Source organism: Malaclemys terrapin, chromosome 2 (genome assembly GCF_027887155.1).
Source record: "Malaclemys terrapin pileata isolate rMalTer1 chromosome 2, rMalTer1.hap1, whole genome shotgun sequence".
Taxonomy (NCBI): Eukaryota; Metazoa; Chordata; order Testudines; family Emydidae; genus Malaclemys; species Malaclemys terrapin.
Genome location: NC_071506.1, coordinates 73,353,781 through 73,369,520, shown reverse-complemented (window position 1 = coordinate 73,369,520; position 15,740 = coordinate 73,353,781). Strand labels below are relative to the sequence as shown.

The following is a 15,740-nucleotide window of genomic DNA, read 5'->3' as shown; positions in this document are numbered from 1 at the left end:
TTAGAACACTTGCTGGGGATATGAGAGCCAGGTTCAATTCTCCTCTCTCTGCCAGGAGCAAGAGGAGGGAGGATTTGAATAGGGGTTTCCTACATCCTCCAGAGAGTTCTACTGGCTACTGAGCTATGGGACATTCTGAAGAGGGCTCCCTCAGTCTCTCCTATTGAAGCTGTTCCATGGTGGATAAATAAGAGAGTTTGAAGCAGGAGGATTGCCCCGAGGTGTCTCACCTGCCAGGTGGGGGCCCTAACCATTGGATTACAGCCTCATTCACACTCTTCCTCTCTCTAGGCCTAATACTTCCACTATGGATAAATACTTAAATAGTCATTGGGCCAGAAAGAGGGAGTAAGTGCATGGGAATAACCCTGCAGGCCACTAGTTAGGGCACCCACCTAGGAGGTGGGAGACCCTGGGTCCAGTCCCCTTGCTGCAGTCACTTTTTCATTATTTATCCACAGACAACTGCTTCAGCAGGAGAAACTGAGGGCATCCCCTCATCAGAATATCAATGGTTGGTGAACACTCCTGAGCAGGACCAGCTCCAGGCACCAGCGAAGGAAGCAGGTGTTTGGGGTGGCCAATGGAAAGGGGCGGCATGTCCGGGTCTTCAGTGGCAATTCGGCAGTGGGTCCCTCTGTCCCTCTCAGAGCGAAGGACCCGCCACCGAATTGCCGCCGAAGAATGAAGCAGTGTGGTAGAGCTGCCGCTGAAGTGCCGCCGATCGCAGCTTTAGCTTTTTTTTTTTTTCTTTTTTTTTTCTTGCTTCGCCACTTGGGGCGGCAAAAAAGCTGGAGCCAGCCCTGCTCCTGAGAGATGGAAGACCCCATTTCTCCCTTCTCTGGCAGAGAGGGGGAAATTGAACCTGGGTCTCCAATAATCCAGGTGAGTGCTCTAGCCCCTGGGCTAAAAGTTATAAGGTAGGCACTTCCGCCTCCAGCTGGATTTAGAATGGGATTTGATCCAAAAGGCAGCCTCTGAGGACTCCTTCCGGATAAGGCCCCATACACAACTTAAGTGGCTGAATGGCTATCCTCCCCTGGTTCTCAAATTGCTTTGAGGCTTAGGTGGGACATAGATGTCCAGATGCCTAAAGGGAATCAGCAGTGCACATGCTCAGAGACAGAAACTTAGATTCTGAGGGAACTTTTACTCTAAAAAACTTAGGCACTGAATGGGTTTAGGTGCCACAGTGTTCGGTGGGAGTTCTGTGGATCGCAGTAGAGCCAAACAAGCTGGGATTAGATGCCTAAATCAATTTGTGGATCCCATCCTTACTGACCAATCTCAAAGGTTTGAAACATGCAACGATGCTTGGATTATAGAACAGCCTTCCTATTGTGCACTTAGAGCTGCACCGATGAAATACAATGAACCCACTGTAAGTTCTAATGGCACCTCAAGCACAAGAACAATTTTCTAACCTCTGATTTTGATTAATATTGTGGGGTGTGGGGAAAGGAAAGCATTTCTTTCCGTGCAGTCAAAAGTAATTTTTTTGCTTGCAAGTGAGCAAAAAATTTATGGCAGCTTTTTGGATTCATTTAAGGTACCAAATTCACTTGGGAAATAATTGTGTGAAAAGACATGTTTTTCTAAAAATGTTCATATCAATATCTGCCCTATAGTACTATGCATTGTTTATTTGGGGGGTCTGGACCAGTTATGACACACCCTGTCCCAGTGTGACCCTATGGGAGATCCTACTGAGCCAGAGAGTGTTGAGGGGCAATTGTGGTTAATCCTCACAGGGCTTTCAGGGCCTTGCTGAGTTGAGGTAATTAGGTACAGCTGAGTCTACTTAGCGTCTGAACTTCTAAAAGGGACTGGGCTTCTCTCATAGTACGATAGAAAAGGCGTTTGTTGTCTAGATATCAGGACAGGGAGCTCTGTAGACAGAAGAGCTGCCCTGTTTATTTTGTTTGGTGTGTATCTGAGAGTTTGTTTTGGGGCTTAAGGATTTGAGCTTCATGATGAAAATATGGCCAGGGCTCATGAAAATTTTGTGGGTGTGTTCACCTGGTGGCAGAAGAAATACTGTAAAATACTCTGGAGTGGTTTCTCTGCTTAACCTGGGACTCCAGTGAGATTTCTGTCCAGTGTATCTGACCCTGGACTTCCTAGATGCACTCACAGCATGCAAGGTGATTCACAGGAAAGTAAGGAAGACTGTGTCCTAGCCCTGCAGATCTAACACTCTGTTTTACTGTTGTTTTTGCACACTCAATCCTGGTAATGAGAGTACATGTGCCTCACTCAGTAAAACTACATCATCTATTGAGAATGTGTTAAGAGTGAAGTTCACCATTAGTTTCTGACTGAGGGACTCCAATTGTTGAAAATCCATTAGCGACATTTGCAAACCCTACTCTTGCTTTTCTAAGTTGATTGTCCAAAAACTTGACAGCCCAGCAGCTGTGCTTCTGTACTGGGGGTGGGGTGGGAAGAGAATGAAACTGCATTCAAATACTTTGCCAAGTATTGATCAAGCAGATACAGGCTCATTGTTAAAGTGCCAACAGCGATTAATAAAAGCCACCAAATGGTTAAGTGATGCCCCATTACGATTTAATTAGGGGCCTTGGAAACAAACTCATAAACTGTCAATGTCCTGTTGTATTACTCTGTTTTTCTATTTATAAGTGCTCATGAAAGGCACTGAATTGCAAGAGAGTGGATTCTCTGATTTTATATATATACATGAAACCAGTTCTATAAAATGCACCTGCAGTTCAGGCTTCCCCACACTATCAACTAATCTGGTGAAACAACCTCCCAGTGAGAAGGTAGGTTAGTCTCTCTGTCTGTTCAGCCCTTACTGTGTCTGAGACTGTCACTGTTTTTAGGAATCCTGGCACAGAGCAAAATGGATATGATGCTATGGATCTCAGACTACCATTACAAACTGAACTGAACCTACTCATTGCACATAAGCTGATGAACAGCTATCAAATAATAACCACTTCTGGTCTCTATTACTGAACCCAGATTCAAACTTGTGACACTGATTAAATGCTTTCTAGCCCAATGTCAATTCCAAGGACTCTCTCATCTGCCCTCTCTTGTTTTGTGAATGTAAAGGAAGAGTCCCTAAAAACAAACGTGAAGACCTATTTCAATAAAGTTCAATAAAGCCCCTTGGCTGTGAAAACAGTAATAACTGAGCCAATTAATATAGTTTGTTTGGGGGTTTTCTCATAGTTAAAAAGTCATATATATATATATGCCAGCCATGAAATCTGTCCAACTAAGGGCATTGTAACTACTCTGTGACAGATGACATTTGAAAGGCCTCTCTGGGTTCTTAGATATGTGTAAACTACCCAAGACAATGATGGAAAGAACATTCAGTTCTCTTGCTTCAAGAATCCATCCACATCACCCTTGCCTGACTAGCACGCAATATATAAACAGAGTCTAGTAACTCTTAAGTGATATTATTAAGCTTTGCTTTGAGGTGATTTTTGGTTGAGTGCAAGTGAAGAGAAGCTGCTTGCTTCTGGGGAGTTTAAAGCTTTAACAAGCCTCCCTTCCACAAATCTTCTTAATATGTTGAACAGTGTGAACTAAAGCTTCATCCATGGCTTGTCAAGCCCAAGGAAGGTCATTACTTTTCTCCTTAAACTGTTGACTCATGCCTTAAAGACAGGCACAAAGGAAGATAGGTGCTTGGTAAAGGAAGACTGCACGCAATGGACTAGTTCAGGATCGCATATCACACCATCACATAGCCAACTTCTGGACAAGGAGGCATCGATCTTCTCAGAGTGCCTATGATGCTCTGACTTGCGCACAAATCATTCAATAGCTCCCTATTTTCCCACTTCCAGCCACCAGATGGCATTTTAAGCGCATTCCCACATAAAATGAGTTGACAAATTCATGGGATATTACTGTGGCATGGTCTATTTCGCACTTTTTTCTCCAAAGAGCTCAAAATGCAGGGCCGGCTTTAGCAAATGCGGGGCCTGATTTGTGGGGCTTGTACTCAGGAGCGGCGCCAGGGTTTTTGCCACCCTGGGCGGCAGCGCTCCTCTTCTGAGCATTCGGCGGCGGGGGTCCTTCCGCCCCGCGTCTTTGGGGCACTTGGGCAGAGGGTCCCGGAGCGAGTGAAGGACCCGCCGCCGAATTTCCATCAAAGACCCAGAGCGGAAGGACCCCCCACCGCCAAATTTCCGCCGAGGACGGCAAATGCCGCCCCCCCAAATCCTACCGCCCTAGGCAACTGCCTAGGATCGCCTAGTGGAAGCGCCGGCCCTGCTTGCACTCACCGGGCGGTGCTCCGAGTCTTTGGTGGCGCTTCGGATTGCCGCGCTCTGGTCCGGGGAGCAGGGCCGCATGCTTAGAGCTGTCTGCTCGCTCTCTGGCCAGGGGAAGGGGGCAGCGGGGCTTGTCGCGCTGTGGACGGGGGAGTGGGGCCACGGGACTTGCAGCACTCGAGTCGGCGCTCCGGCCGGGGGAGTGGGGCCGTGGGGCTTGCCGCGTTCCGCTGGGGAAGCAGGCCGCGGAATTGCTGGGCTCCAGTTGGGGTAGCGGGGCTGCGGGGATTGCCGCACTCCGGCTGGAGGAGCGGGGCCACGGGCTTGCAGCGCTCCGCCCGGCACTCTGACCGGGGGTGCGGGGCCGTGGGCTTGCCATGCTCTGGCTGGACGCGAGGCCCTCTTAGGCGTGGGGCCCTCTTAGGTGCGGAGCCCGATTCGGGGAAATCGGCCTAAAGCTGGCCCTGTCAAAATGGGCATATTGTGGACCTGAAATACAAAGGATTATACAATTCTGGCTGCCGTCATAAGATTTTACATTGAAGATAAAGCAAGAAAGGAAACAAAAACACATCCTTGTATACATTCCTTCTAAAAATTATGCCTATAAACAGGGTCACTCGCATAGCTCTACTTCTTTATAATCTGTGAATTCCTGGAAGGTACAATTGAACCTGAAGATAGTAGCTTTTAATGGTTTGTAAGTGGGGGTGGGAGAGGGAGAGTGTGTGTGAATTCAATAGGCACAATTAAATTATCTCCTCAAACACATTTGTACAGCTTCTAGGGAAGTCAATGGGTGAGAAAAACACATACCCAAGAGCTTAATTTGGCTCAAAGAGTGCAAATGTTTCCTAAGAATTATTTCCATACTAGATGTATTAGACCAACTTCTCCTTTTCCTGTCTTTTCTCTTCATAATTAAATTCATTACAAATAAAATCTAATACATCAGGATATTCAAAATTTGCATGTTAATTTCTTAGCATTCCAGCTAAATCCTGGAAGATATTTCAGTTACATTCCTGATTTCATGTTATTGAAAACTCATTATTTTAATCTGTTAAAAGATAAAACTACTCCTGTTCTCTTTCCCATATAATCATAGAATCATAGAATATCAGAGTTGGAAGGGACCTCAAGAGGTCATCTAGTCCAACCCCCTGCTCAAAGCAGGACCAATTCCCAGCTAAATCATCCCAGCCAGGGCTTTGTCAAGCCGGGCCTTAAAAACCTCCAAGGAAGGAGACTCCACCACCTCCCTAGGTAACGCATTCCAGTGTTTCACCACCCTCCTAGTGAAATAGTTTTTCCTGATATCCAACCTGGACCTCTCCCACTGCAACTTGAGACCATTGCTCCTTGTTCTGTCATCTGCCACCACTGAGAACAGCCGAGCTCCATCCTCTTTGGAACCCCCCTTCAGGTAGTTGAAGGCTGCTATCAAATCCCCCCTCATTCTTCTCTTCTGGAGACTAAACAATACCAGTTCCCTCAGCCTCTCCTCATAAGTCATGTGCTCCAGACCCCTAATCATAATGCTGTCTGTTTCCTGGCTTAGGAAGTTTTCAGTGCTTATATCAGAATCTAGAAAAAAAAAGTGATTCCATCAGATAGGAAGTAATGCTAAACATTAGTTAGTAGGAGGAAACACAACACTTTAGCATTTCTGTTCTACAAATACTTTAAAAACTGAATAGCCTGCTAGTCAGGTTTACAGTTTTGTCTCCTAACATTATTTAAACAGTAAAAGCCTTCATTCTTTCCACCACAACACTTTGTACCAATAGTATCTAAGGCCCAAATTCTCAAAGCTAGTTAGGATTTGAACATCAGTTGAAATTGATAGAAGTTGGAAGATTAAATACCTTTGAGGATCTTGTCCTAAGAACCTATTGTATTATGGATTAAAAGGATCAAACTCATACTAATAAACACACATACACACAAATTCCATGTCTCTCTCCTCCCCCACAACCTGAATAATGAGAGCAATCTTACTTGTGTGACATTAACTACACTTGAATCTTTGGAAACCTGTCAACCAAGCAGCAAAAAGAAGTAGACCCCCCTGATTGAACTCAGGTTCTTCTGTTTGTCAGTTGTGAGTTAGTGAGCATCAGAAAGTATGAACATGAGGAGGAAACATTTCTCCAATATTTTCCATTTCTCTGTGGGAGATTCTCTAAAGCACTACATAATTGACCTTATTAAATCACTCTGTAAACACATCTCTTTCAGTGGCAGATAACAAATATTGTAGGAAGAAAAAAATAATTATAAGGAAAAAGAAGCAAATAGGCTATGAAAAACCATTTAGATTTTCACAGCTCTGGAGACTTACCTATCAGCAAGATTACTAATATATCTGTAATGTAATAACCAAATAGGAAAGGTTTGTGCCAGACTTCTACCCCAACAGCAGCAGTCACCAGATACATTGCTATTAATGTCTATAGAAAAAGGATAAAGCTGTTTTAATCTTCCATTTATAAAGGCAAATTTAAATGCATAAAATTTCATTCACTCTAGTCTAACATAAATTCCAGGGTACAAATATGCTGGTTTCCACCTCTTCCCTCCCTACACAATAGGGACTAATCCTGCAACCCAACACAATAGTTGGAGGTAGAGGAGCAAAGTTCCAATACAGCCAACAAAATGACTTTAAGAATAAGCTGTACAAGATGCAAGCTGCAATCCTGGTAATCTTCTCAGTGTGATAGTACTAGTCCAGAAATTTCAACTCCCCAATCTCTTCATAAAGCCAAGTCTCACAGGTGTCGATTGACCTGCTTATATCTAGATTCAGATTTTTCAAATCTGGTTATGTAATTATTTTCTGTCTGTTTAATCCAGGGGTGGGCAAACTTTTTGGCCTGCGGACCACAGCTGGGTATGGAAATTCTATGGTGGGCTCACGAAATTGGGGGTTGCGGTGCGGGCGGGGGTGAGGGCTCCAGCTGGGGGTGCGGGCTCTGGGATGGGACCAGAAATGAGGAGTTCAGGGTGCGAGAGGGGGCTCCAGGTTAGGGCGGGGACTAGGATGCGGGAGGGGGCTGCAGGCTGAGGGTGGAGAAGAGGGGTTTGGAGTATGAGAGGGGGCTCCAGGTTGAAGCAGGGGGTTGGAGTGTGAGGGGGGTACAGACTCTGGGCTGGGGGTGTGGGTTCCAGGGTGGGGCCAGAAATGAGGGGTTCAGGGTGTGTGTGGGGGGCTCCTGGCTGAAGAAGGGGGTTGGGGTGTGGGGGAGGGTGCTCCAGGCTGGGACTAAGGGGTTTGGAGGGTGGGAGGGGGATCAGGGCTGGAGCAGGGGGTTGGGGCACGTGAGGAGGTCACGGGTGCAGACTCCAGGCAGCACTTATCTCAAGCAGCTCCCGGAAGCAGCAGCATGTCCCCCCTCTGGCTCCTATGTGGAGGCATGGCGCCGGCCAGGCGGCTCTATATGCTGCCTCATCCGCAGCGCCACCCCTGTAGCTCCCATTGGCCGCGGTTCCCAGCCGCGGTTCCCAGCCAATGGGAGCTGCAGAGCCGGTGCTTGGGGCGGGGGCAGGATGTGGAGCCCGCTGGCTGCCCCTATGCCTATGAGCCGGAGGGGGGGACATGCTGCTGCTTCCAGGAGCCGCGCAGAGCGGAGCAAGCCCCCAGCTCTGCTCCCCGGCGGAAGCTCGAGGGCCGGATTAAAAGGTCTGACGGGCTGGATGCAGTCCGCGGGCCATAGTTTGCCAACCCCTGGTTTAATCCAACCCATTTTTCCCCTAAACAGAATAAAGTAAAGTACTTTGAGGGGAAAAAATAGTTGACATTAATTTCTTATTAAAACAGAATGGAAAAAAATGAAAAAATCGAACATCTTTTTTGTAAATATTCTTAGTTTGGCTAAGAGACGCTAACACTATTTATTATAGGGAGGGCTCTACTACCAAATTCACGGTCCAATTTAGTCAATGTCATGGTCATAGGATTTAAAAAATAGTAAATTTCATGATTTCAGCTATTTAAAACTGAAGTTTCACGATGCTGTAATTGTAGGGGTCCTGACCCAAAAAGAAATTGTGGGGGGTTTGCAAAATTATTGTAGGGGGATTGCAGTACTGCTGCCCTTACCTCTGTGTTGCTGCTGGTGGCGGCTCTGCCTTCAGAACTGGGCAACTGGAAAGCAGCAGCTGCTGGTTGGGATCCCAGCTCTGGAGGTGGAGCCGCCGCCAGCAGCAGTGCAGAAGTAAGGGTGGCATGGTATGTTATTGCCACCCTTACTTCTGTGATGCTGTCTGTAGAACTGGGCCCTCAGTCAGCAGCTGCCACTTTCTGGCTGCCCAACTCTGAAGGCAGCAACACAGAAAGTAAGGGTGGCATGGTATGGTATTGCCACCCTTACTTCACTGCTGCTGGTGAGGCACTGCCTTCAGAGCTGAGCGCCCGGCCACCAGCCCCCATTCTCCAGCCACCCAGCTCTGATGGCAATGCAGAAGTAAGGGTGGCAATACCGCAACCCCTCTAAAATAACCTTGCGACCACCCCCTGCAATTCACTTTTGGGTCAGGACCCCAATTTGAGAAACTCTGGCCTTCCCTGTAAAATCTGTATAGTCTAGGGTAAAAGCACACAAAAGACCAGATTTCACAGGAAGAGACCAGATTTCACAGTCCATGATGCATTTTTTATAGCCGTGAATTTGGCAGGGCCCTAATTATAAGATAGATGAGGAAGCAAGCAGTCAACTTTATTAACAATAGAAGGAGTAACCACTTAAGTCATTAGGCACTGCACTGAAAACTTTACCCTATGTGGGTTAAGTTACTCTAGTTATAACAGTGATGTACGTGTAATTTGGATATTCTAATTAAAGTTAATTAATTAATCTCCCTCTCCCACCCCCACTTACACACATTCTTGTTGTTTTAGCTCTATTTTATTGCACATTGTAGTCATTGTATCATAATAATCTTCACATCACCGCCTATTAGTATTTGAAGGCCCAAAACTGACTAAGGTTTCCTGTCATTTTAAGGGCATACGGTGGACATACAGTATTTAATGTAGAAGAATAAAAGAACCTCCAGTCAGGATACTGTAGGCAGGACTGGTAGTGCCACCTATTATTAAGGTTGCCTAATACTTCCCATTATAAGACTCGGTTCTCAGTTGCCAACCTTTAACAGTTCAGGCTGAAATTTTACATGCTGGGTGTCTGCCTCAGGCTGAATTATTCTGGAAAATTTCAACCAAAACAATGTAGTTGTGTCTAAGAATGAGTCTAGGGAAAAATACGTTAATGTGCTCATGTAAAATTCTGGTGATGTTTTCTTTAAAAAGCTCTAGCACCTCCATGCTTTGCAGCAGGGACTTGAATTTTTTACAGTAAGGTGGCATTTGTGCCAGGGATGTGCCTTTTACCATTTCGGTGTAAATCTGCCCAAATTTGGCAGGCTGCCACATTGAAGGCTATTGAGTAGCCAGGGAGGGAGGCAGGCCGGAAACCAGGAAGGTTTCTGTTGGAAACCTGCCAGGCATCTGTCAGAAATTTGTTGAAATCGAGACGTTCCTCCAGAATGTTTCAATTTTGAAGCATCAGCATTTTCCAACAGAAAACTGTTCCATCAGAAAAATTTCTTACCAACTCCATTGCCCATGCACCATTCACGGAAAGCAACCCAGGATGCTCTAGCAAGGACTACGGGGCAAAGCTGGACTTTCCTTGAAACAGATACTTTCAGCTGCTCTGTACCAGGATGGGGCCGGGCACAGGAATTGAAAGCCTGTCTCTCCTGTGCTCTCAATGACCCCTCTGTTGGCATGCAGGCATGGAGGAGGAAGTTGTTGGAGCTGAATGCAGAGTGGGCAAAAAACGGACTAGGGGAGAAGGAAAGAAGTAAACCGGAACGAGGAGTCTGGTGAAACTGAGACTGGCGGGGTGGGGCAGGGGAAGAAACCAGTGACTGTTACTGGAGACTGGAAGCTGTGAGGTAGGGGAGGCTGTACTAGGTAGGACAAGGAGATTGGGGCTGGGATTTGGGGTGGGGGAGGCTGGGACCCTGAACCAGTGTGAGAAATGGGAGGAGGGAGTTAGAAGGCAGTTAGATTTGGGGGGCGGGGAGACACTGACATCAGATGAGGTGATTTTTTTTCAAGTTGGGAGATTAATCAAATCCTAATCTCATTTCACAAATGATTTTTTTGTTTTTGACAAATCAGCATTTTTCAACAGAAAACATGGCTAGTTAAAAAATTCCCAACCAGCTCTACTCACAGGATCAAGCGCACTGCTTGTTATTTTACAGATGCTGTAGACGATGCACAAAAGAGTGTTTTTCAAACTTCTGGAGTGGCAGATTTTTAAATATTGAAAAAAAAATACGTGAGATCCTGGATCCATTTAAATCAATTGCAAAAAAATCCCATTGTATTCTGTGGGGCAGGATTTCACTCCAGAAGCCTATCACATTATAAAATTTGAAAAGTTAAATCAAAAGCAGAGCTTAGAAACCTTACGCATGTCCATTTATCTTGAAAGTAGAACTGTGCAAAAGTAAAACAAATTAAAAAAAAATATGGATTTGAGTTCACTACATTCTTGCAAAATTGGATTTTTTTGACAAATTTGTGCAAAATATTTTGCACAATCGTAATGTTTGTGAACATTTAAAAAGTTGCTTTTGGTAAAAATAAATAAATAAATAAAAATTGCATGGTAATATTCCCAAACGTTACATTATCAACTGAATTTAAAAGAGGGCTGAGAGACAGGAGTTCTACTTCTACATCTGGCAATGACTGGCCTTAATAATACTTTGCACATATATAGTACTTTATAGTATTATCTCCTTTTATGCAGATGGAGAAACTGAGAAGGCCATGTTAAATGACATGCCTAAATTCACACAGAAAGTCAGTGTCAGAACCATGAATACAACCCAGGTCTTCTCCCACTAATCCACTAGAATCCAGTGCCTTACCATCAAATCATTTAGTCTCTGAGTTTCATTTGTAAAAGACAACAACAACACCTAACACAGACAAAAATCGGAAAATATGTCGTGTTTAAGATGTCCATACCCACAAGTATGTACCATTGATTCCAATTTTGAAGATTTGAAAACTTAGGATATGAAAAGCTATTTGCTTCTGGGCTCTGTGGTATAGTAGAGTAGGCACCAGGCTTGGAGTCAGGATATGTCAGGTCTAATCCTAGTTTAAATACTGACTTGCTATATAATCATGGTTATGGCAATTACAGTAATTTAATCTCAGTTTTCCAGCTATAAAATGGGGGTAATGATACTTAATATTTGTAAAATTCTGTATAAGTACAACCTCTTATTAATGCTGGTAAGTGGCAAAGGTGGAATAAAAACTCCTGGCTTGTAATTTATCACTATGTGATTTTTTTGAGAAGCACTGTCTCTTCCAGATTTCTGGAGCTTCACAAAAAGGAATTTTGTGACTGAAGTTTTTGAATGCTGATATATGCAATGTTTTGGCCTCATTTCTCCATGTATATATTTCACATACAAGCACACATGTAAGACTGGGTCTGCTATACCCACAAAAAACTGGCAAAAAGTTTCTCATAATTTTCCCCTAGTTCTGCTTAAATTTAGAGTTATGTGAAACTCCTGACCATTCCTTTAAAGTCTCTACAATGCACCAAAAATCACAGCATTCATTTTTATTGCAAAAAGTTGTCAAAATTAAAGTTTTATACTTTCAGTTTCACTGGGATAACAGAATAGCATTAAATAAATTTGTATTATAAACATTACAATTAATTTTATGCTCACTCTTAATACATGAACTTCTAGAGAATATGAACAAATAAAAAATCATTTACAAAGGAAGATTAGTTTTCTGCTCCCAAAATAAACATTACATAAATGTCACTCTATAAAATAAAGTAAACAGCTGAGCAATCTTCTGGGTCTGGTTTGAATAGGTGCCAAACTTAGCCTGATGTGAATTTTTTCAGATTTTTTTTTTTTTTTTTAATTTTAACATGATGACATTATGTGCAATAAATTGTTACATATAGAAACAGGTAGAGAATTGGTGACAGGCAGTTAAGTAATATGTAAAAAAAAATAAGTCTCAAAGAAGCTTGCTATGCATTTAGATTTGAGCAGACGACCCCCACTTCCAAGAGGAGGAGAACCAATATACCCCCAACACAGATAGAAGTAAGCAACTGCTTTCAGGCTCTCTGCACCGGTACTACTGCTGAGAATGCCTTGGAAGTGTCATCTGAGGGAAGGGATCAGGAGACCGTGTCAACCAGAAGGCATGGAATGTATTGTCCTAGAGATGGGGGTTCTACGACCCCCACTTCCAAGAGGAGGAGAAGGATAGTGGTGGTCAGAACTCCCTCCTAAGGGGGAGAGGTATCCATCTGCTGTCCAGACTGGGAATTCTGAGAAGTGTGCTGCTTGCCTGGAGCTAGAATTCAGGATGTGACTGAGACTCATCAATTCCTCGGTCCACTACCCCTTCCTACTTATCCATCTGGACACCAATGATACTGCCAAGAATGACCTTGAGCAGATCACTGCAGACTACATGGTTCTGGGAAGAAAGATAAAAGAGTTTGGGGTGCAAGTGGTGTCTCATCCATCCTCCTTGTTGAAGGAGAAGATCTGGGCAAGGACTGTTAAATCATGGAAGTAAAGGTGTGGCTACGCAGGTGGTATTGGCGAGAGAGCTTGGCTGCTTAAACAAGGAGTTCATGTTCCAGGAAAGGGGATTACTGTGCTGGCATGGGCTCCATCTATCAAATATTGGGAAGAGCATCTTTGGACATGGTCTGGCTAACCTGATAAGGAGAGTTTAAACTAGGTCCTATGAGGGATGGTGACAAAAATCCGGCCAATGCACAGATAGGCTCAAATAATGAAGACAAGGGGAAGAGGTTAATTTCTGGAGAAGGGACTAGAAAACACAACTACATTAAAAAGGCAAGAAGAAAAGCAACAGGGCAGGCTGCAAAATATCTTCGATGCCTATATACAAACATAATGAGTATTGGGAACAAGCAGGATGAACTGGAAGTAATGGTATACAAAGAAAATGACTTAATTGGCATTACAGAGTCTTGATGGGACAACTCCCATGATTGGAGTACCAGCATTGAGCGGTACAGACTGTTACGAAAGGATAGGTATGGGAAAAAAGGAGGAGGTGTTGCGCTGTACGTCAAGAATGTATATACTTGGTCCAAGGCCCAAGAGGAAGTGTGTGATAGCTCTACTGAGAGTCTCTAGATGAGGATAAAAAGGGGAAAGAACAGTAGTGATGTTATCGTGGGAGTCTATTATAGACCACCAAATCAGGAACAGAAAGTGGATGAGTCATTCTACAAGCAGATCACAAGATTGGCTAACACACATGAACTAATATTAATGGGGGATTTTAACTTCTCTGATATCTGTTGGAAGACTATTACAGCAAAACATAATATGTCCTGCAAATTCTTAGCATGTGTGGGGGACAACTTTCTGATTCATGGGCTCCATTCTGATCTTGACCAACTGTAAGGTCTGAGGCCTTTTTCTGCAGTCACATTAGGACACCAGCAGCCATGAGCCAAGAAGCAGAAAGTCACATCCTCACATTCCATCTAAATTACATTAAAACAATTAAATATCAGGCTGTTAAGAAGGCGCTCCTGTACTAATAGTACCCACCCACCACCAGATAAAGAAACAGTTTTCTTTAAACATCTTAAGATCTTTCTTTGGTAGCATTCTGTCTGGCAAGGAATCACTTATCAACAGTTGTGGTTGTGAAATCTCTACTTCTTTATTGTTTTGCCTTTATGGTCCCTACTTCCTTATGTTTTATCTGTAGGGTTTCTGTTTGGTTCTTTGATTATTACTGTCTGTTGCATAACTAATTTTGCAAGATTTAAATCAACTAAGGTGGCGGGGTATGACTGGGTAAAGAATTGTCTTGCAATATGTTAGGATTGGTCAAAGAATTATTTTGTAGTACTTTAGTAAAATGATTGGTTAAGGTACAGCTAAGCAGGACTCAAGTTTCATTATATAAACTTCAGTCCAAAAAGAAGTTCTTTGGAACCTAACTCCAGGACACAGCCCAAGATCAGAGCTGCCAGACCTCAACACCCTGCCAACTACATCATGCAGAAGCTGGAGTCACTGGATGATCTGATCTTGACTGGCCATCAGGAAAAGTTCATCTGCTTTATTGGGAGTGGTGAGCATTGTATGCTTAGTGTGTGCATTCTGTTTTGGTAACTGTTAATAAATAGAAGTTAAGGACATTACTGTGTAAGGCTCTTTCACTGATAAAAGGCCCTGCAGACCCGCAGAAGAGTATGCCCTGAGCCCTAGGAACTGGGTAAGGGGGGTACTTAAATGAATCAGATTACTCCCTGAGCCCTCAGAATTGGGTCTGGGTGACCTTGAGGCCTACAAATGGGGTAAGGGTGTATGCCTTTTGCCCAGAGCCCTAGAATCTGGGAAAAGGTGGAAGGTCCCTAAATTAACTGGGTTATGCCTTGACCCCTACGAACTGGGTAAAGGTGTGTGCCCTAGAGTGTGCGGGTAACACAACAGGGATAAATTAACTGAGAATGTGAAGGTGGTTGGGAACTTGGGAGGGAAGTGATCATGATCTGATTCTATGGAAAGGAGGACATGAGAACAGCAAAACAAGGATCCTAGACTTCAGAAAGGCGGATTCAACCAAACAACAATGGGCAAAGTCCCATGGAAAAGCCAATTAGGAAGAAAAGGAGTCGAGAGGGGTTGGCAGTTCCTAAAAGATATAATACTAGAGGATCAATATTAAGCTACTCTGATGCAGAGGGAAGATCAGAAGAGCTACCTAAAAACCAAAAGGGATACATACAGGAAATGAAAGGAGGGGCACATCACCAAGGAAGTATACATGGGAATAGCGTGAGCATATAGGGACAAACTCAGGAAAGCCAATGCAAAGAATGAGTTACAGCTGGCAAGAAATGTTAAAGATAACAGGAAGGGGTTCTTCAAAGATGTCAGACCAAATAGAAAGATCAAGGATAATGTGGGTCCACTGCTCAATGGAGAAGGTGAGCCGGTAACCAAAGATGATAGGAAGGCAGAGCTGCATAATGCCTACTTTGCATCAGTCTTCACACAAAAAATAACATGACCAGACGACTAGCGAAGTTACCATAGACAATAAAGAGGAAGGGATGCAGATCAGGATAAGCAAAGAACACATCAGCAATCTTCTGATTAATCTGAATGAATTCAAGTCCGCAGGGCCTGATGCGATTCACCCAGGGTGCAGAAGGAATTAGCTGAAGAACTCTCGGAGCCACTGGCATAATATTTGCAAACTCATGGATGACAGGAAAGGCCCTAGAAGACTGGAGAAGGGCTAACATCTTTTAAAAGGGGGGAAAGGAGTAGCTGGGGAACTATAGACCTATCAGCCTGACTTTGATGCCTGGGAAGCTACTAACTAGAGCAATATATAAAACA

The 15,740-nt window shown here is 44.1% G+C and overlaps 1 protein-coding gene across 1 annotated transcript in view; it reads right to left on the bottom strand.

Annotated features, from left to right (window-relative positions):
• Positions 1 to 15,740, bottom strand: part of LOC128831257 (ethanolaminephosphotransferase 1-like) — a 79,906-nt gene that overhangs the window by 20,808 nt on the left and 43,358 nt on the right. Inside the window, exon 6 of the mRNA XM_054017571.1 lies at positions 6,604 to 6,712. Within this exon, the coding sequence (XP_053873546.1) occupies positions 6,604 to 6,712 (109 nt within the window). The remainder of the gene's footprint in view (positions 1 to 6,603; positions 6,713 to 15,740) is intronic.